We start from the raw sequence: 4,331 nt of genomic DNA on the forward strand, positions 1-4,331 counted from the left end.
GCGGGGCCGGAGAGGGGGCTGCGTTCCGTCGGGTCGGGCCGGGCTCTGCGGTTCTGCATGGGAAAAGGGAAATCCTGGGGGGTCTTAGGATGGCGGTGCTGCGCGGCTCCCCAGGGCGGTGAGGACCCACGGATGTGGGGTGCTGCTGGGCACCCTGTGTTGGTGGGAATCTGGGGGTGCTGTGGGGGTTCCCCATGGTGCTGGGGACTCAGAGAAGTGGGGCGTTGTGGGGCACCTCATGGTGATGGGGACACAGCTAAGGGTGCTGTGGCATTCCCTGGGGCGCTGGGGACCTGGGGGTGCTGTGGGAAGCCTCGTGGTGTTGGAGACCCAGAGAAGTGGGGTGCTCTGTGACACACCATGGTGATGGGGACTTGGGGGTGCTGTGGGGAACCTCATGGTGACGGAGACCCCCAGAAATGTGACACACCGTGGTGCTGGAGACCCAGAGAGCTGGGGGTGCTGCGGGGCTCCCTATGGTGATGGGGACCTGTGGGTGCTGTGGGGAACCCCGTAGTGATGGGGTCCTGGAGAACTGGGGGAGCTGTGGATCTCCCTGGGGTGCTGGGGGTTCTTTGGGGAACCCCGTGGTGATGGGGACCTGGGGATGCCATGGGACCCCTGGGCTGCTGTAGGCACGTGGTGTGCAGTGGAGTCATAGCGCTCTCAGATGGAGAGGGCTCAGCCCTCAGGGAACGCATAGCTGTTGTCACTAGCCCCAGAGGTACTGGGAGCTGCTGGTGGGACGTGCTGGTGGGCTGCACTGTGGGTGCAGGACTAGCAGTGTGACCAGGTGGGCAGTGGGGACTGCTCACGGGGTGTGAGCAGAGCTGGTTGTCCCCTTTCTTAGGGGCAGGGGGAAGGGTGTTGAGCATCACCTAGCCATAGCCATCCTGCTGCACTGCTGGTGGCATCGCAGGGGACGTGCAGACGTGTCACCACAATGGCTCCATGCAAGGATCCCGAATCACAGCGGGGTGCTGGCAGCTCCGGCCCCCCCGCTGCGGAGGAAGCTGTCTGTGCTCAGTGCTTTCCCTTTAACTTTGGGTTTGGGGGCTTATCGCCGCACGCAGCTTCGAGGGAAACGTGCTTGCAGAGATAAATCAAGCTGCAGTGGCCAGGGCTGCTCTGGACTCTGTTCTTCTCACATTCCTCATGACCTCAGTGTTTGGCTCAGAGGAAGGTTGCTGAGTTCTGTCAGTGTGTCCACCCACGACTTCCATCACCCCTCTGCAGCCCCACGGATGGCACAGCTGGGCTGGGCCTGGCACCACTCTGCCCCTGCCTGGGGAAATGCCAGTGCCAGAAGCTTCAGCATCAGTGGGGTTGGCACGGGGTCCTCCTGCCCGTCGGAGCGGTGCCTCGAGCAGAGCATCGGGGAGCAGGGGGTGCAGGGTGGGGTGCCGGCATCGCCCAGCCCTGTGCTCCACCTGCAGCAACAAAGCCGCCGTGCTCCTCCTGCCGGGACACGGAGAGCGGCCGCTCTTTGAAGCGGTGCCACGGCGCTGGAGGCTGCTGGGGCGAGGGGACAAGGCTGGCCTTGTGCAGCCAAACCCAGCAGGTGACGGCAGAGACTTAACCCTCTCGCTACGGTGTGCCACCTCTGTCCGCCTCCGCTTCTCATGCTCAGAGCTGAGCTGATGCTCTCCTGTCCTCTGGCGCAGGTGGGTGCACGCGCACGGCCGGCAGCGTGGAGCTGCGCTGAGAAATGGCACCGTACCCCGAGCCGAGGGGTACCCCGAGGAAGCATCGTGATGCCCGGCTCTTATGGGGCCGGAGCGGGGCTGGAGCGGGGCCAGGGCTGTTCCTGGCGCGGCCCCAGGCAGGACAATTCCCGGTCGCGCGGCGGAAGGGAGCGCCGGGGCCGTGCAGCCGTTCCTGTTGCTCTCCTTTTTCCTCCCGTTCGATTCACAGCGGTGCTCAGGGGAAGTTTATCCTGGCCTCGGCGCTGCTTAATGACCTGCAGGGAGGAAACCAAGCACTTCCCCGGCTCAGCGAGGAGGGGATGTGCTTCAATTTAGGGGCTTAGGGCTCCTCTCTGCATGGCTTCCTTGGGGTATGGGGAACAAAGTGCCCAGAGTGCAGCCCCAAAGCTGTGAGGATGGATGCAGGCAGCCCCTGAGCCCCGGGGACATCACTGAGGGTTGAGAGCTGCCTGCCTTGGGTTGGGGAAGCTGAGATGGGCCGTTCCAGCACGGGGATCACTGTTCCCACTGCCCCATGCCCAGATGCTGCGGCAGGTTGGGGCTGAGCAGTGGCAGCTCCTTGGGCTGTGAGCTCACCCCTGGAGCGCAGCCCACTCTGCCATTTCCCTTCCTTTGCCTCTTGTTGGGTTCACAGGAACGGCCCAGCCCCTTTTTGTGCCTTTCTCCTGCAGGGAAGGGAAACACTAATTCTCATTGCTCCTTATGCTGAGTGCCAGGCTCGTGGTTGGGCGGGCATCCCGCTGGCTCCCACCCAGCCTGCGCGTGCCTGGCTCCTGGGAAAGCCAGGCTCCCATTTCACCCCCCCCTCCCACCACTCCTTCTCCTGTGCTTTCATCGGGAAAAGCAGCCAGGTTCCTCCCGGGGACACCGAGCAGCCCCCAGCGGGGTGGGAGACGTGGTGGAAAGCAGTGATGGGTGCTGGAAGCTGCTGGTGGTCGTGTGGCTTTGTGAAGCATCAGTTTGTGTGATCCTGGGCAGATTTCTCACTGCCTGAAGGCTCAGTGCCCTGCTCCTTCTCCCCACTCTGACTCACGGCTTTTTGCACCCTCAGAGCTGGCAGTGCGGTCGGCCCAGGCTGCAAAGCATTCCTTAAATGTACAAACAATCCCTGGGAGCAGCTCCAGCCGTCAGGCACCAGGAGGGAGCCAGGCAGAGTCGGGGCATGGCTGCAGGGATATGGCCCAGCTTTGGGGTTGGGGTACCCCAACTGGGGGAGCGGTGTGGGGCTGGTGGGGTCAGGCTGGATTGCAGTGTTTTGCAGCTTGGGGCCCCGCTGTCATTTCAGGTTGATGGTCCCCTGCTCGGCAGCACTGCAGGGAGAAGATGGCTCAGCCTGCACACCTGAACCAGAACCTGCCAGGTAAAGGGACCAGAGCTGCATGTGGGGATTGGGGGTGGGGAGCACCATTGGATGCAGGATTGAACTGAGCCATCCTGATGGGTTTCCTCATCCCAGCACTGAGTTCAAAGCAGAGCAGAGTCCTGCAGCACCCGATGGCACGCAGGTGCCGGGGGGGCCATCCACCATATCAACCTCCAGCAGCATCCCCCTACAGCGCAGCAGAAATGCCCTCCTGCCTCCACCAGGCCACTGCCTGAGCATCTCTGCTTGCCTTGCAGATCTCGGGGGCCCATTCTTGTACAGGGACCAGGATGATGGCGAGAAGAGCTCGTACTCAGTGGAAACCCCCTATGGCTTCCTCTTGGACCTGGATTTCCTGAAATACGTCGATGACATCGAAAGCGGCCAAACGCTCAAGAAGGTGCCGCTGCCGCGCAGGGCGAAAGGGACACGGCCACAGCCCGGCACACTGCGCAGCCCCAGCAGCCACCCCAGCGCCTGGACCTCCACCGAGTCCCTGGCTTCCACACTCAGCGAGGATGGGAGGAGTGCACTGCTGCTGTCCCCGCAAGGCCGCGCGGTCCCTGAACCCCCCGGCAAGCAAACCTCGCTCCCCACGTCCCCGCCGCCCGCGGTGCGGCTGCTCCCACCTCCTGCCCGCAAGTGCCTGGCGCGAAACCCGCAGGTGGAGAAGACCTTGCTGGAGACGAGCAGGAGGCTGGAGCAGGAGCAGAGCCGCTCGCAGCCGGGTGCCCCGAGCCAGGTGCATTCATGGGTGCCGGCAGGCTCCGAGGGCCAGCCGGGCTCCATGCGGATGAGCCCCGGCAGCTCAGGGCGCAGCACTCCTGCTGCGGGGCTCGGGACGGCCCCACTGCAGCACGTGAGGGAGCAGATGGCCGCGGCCCTGCGGCAGCTGAGGGAGCTGGAGGAGCAGGTGAAAACCATCCCGCTGCTGGAGATGCAGATCTGCGAGCTGCAGCGGGAGAAGGCAAAGCTGATGGAGAAGCTGTCGGCGGAGCCCGGCAAGGTGTTGTTGGATCATCCCGATGGGAGCGAGGAGCAGCCCCAAGCAGAGCCGGAGGGAGAAGTGGAGCCGGCGAAGGGACGAACGAGCAAGATAGCAGAGCTGAGGAAGCTGACGGAGAAGCTGGCTGTGCCGGAGCGGAGCGGCCGCAGCGCGCAGGGCAAGAGCGTGGCAGCCAGGCCCAGGGCTGCGGAGAGGCAGTGCCGCTCTGTGGCGGTGGGCGAGGAGCGGGCCATGAGCGACGGCGTCTTCTACTACC

The 4,331-nt window shown here is 64.2% G+C and overlaps 1 protein-coding gene across 1 annotated transcript in view; it reads left to right on the forward strand.

Moving 5' to 3' along the window:
- Positions 1-2,985: 2,985 nt before the first annotated feature.
- The window catches only part of KANK3 (KN motif and ankyrin repeat domains 3), a 5,855-nt gene continuing 4,509 nt past the window's right edge, over positions 2,986-4,331 (forward strand). Inside the window, exons 1-2 of the mRNA XM_010724811.3 lie at positions 2,986-3,066; positions 3,327-4,330. Coding sequence (XP_010723113.1) covers positions 3,030-3,066; positions 3,327-4,330 — 1,041 coding nt within the window. The 5' untranslated portion in view covers positions 2,986-3,029. The remainder of the gene's footprint in view (positions 3,067-3,326; position 4,331) is intronic.

Source organism: Meleagris gallopavo, chromosome 30 (genome assembly GCF_000146605.3).
Source record: "Meleagris gallopavo isolate NT-WF06-2002-E0010 breed Aviagen turkey brand Nicholas breeding stock chromosome 30, Turkey_5.1, whole genome shotgun sequence".
NCBI classification, from domain to species: Eukaryota; Metazoa; Chordata; class Aves; order Galliformes; family Phasianidae; genus Meleagris; species Meleagris gallopavo.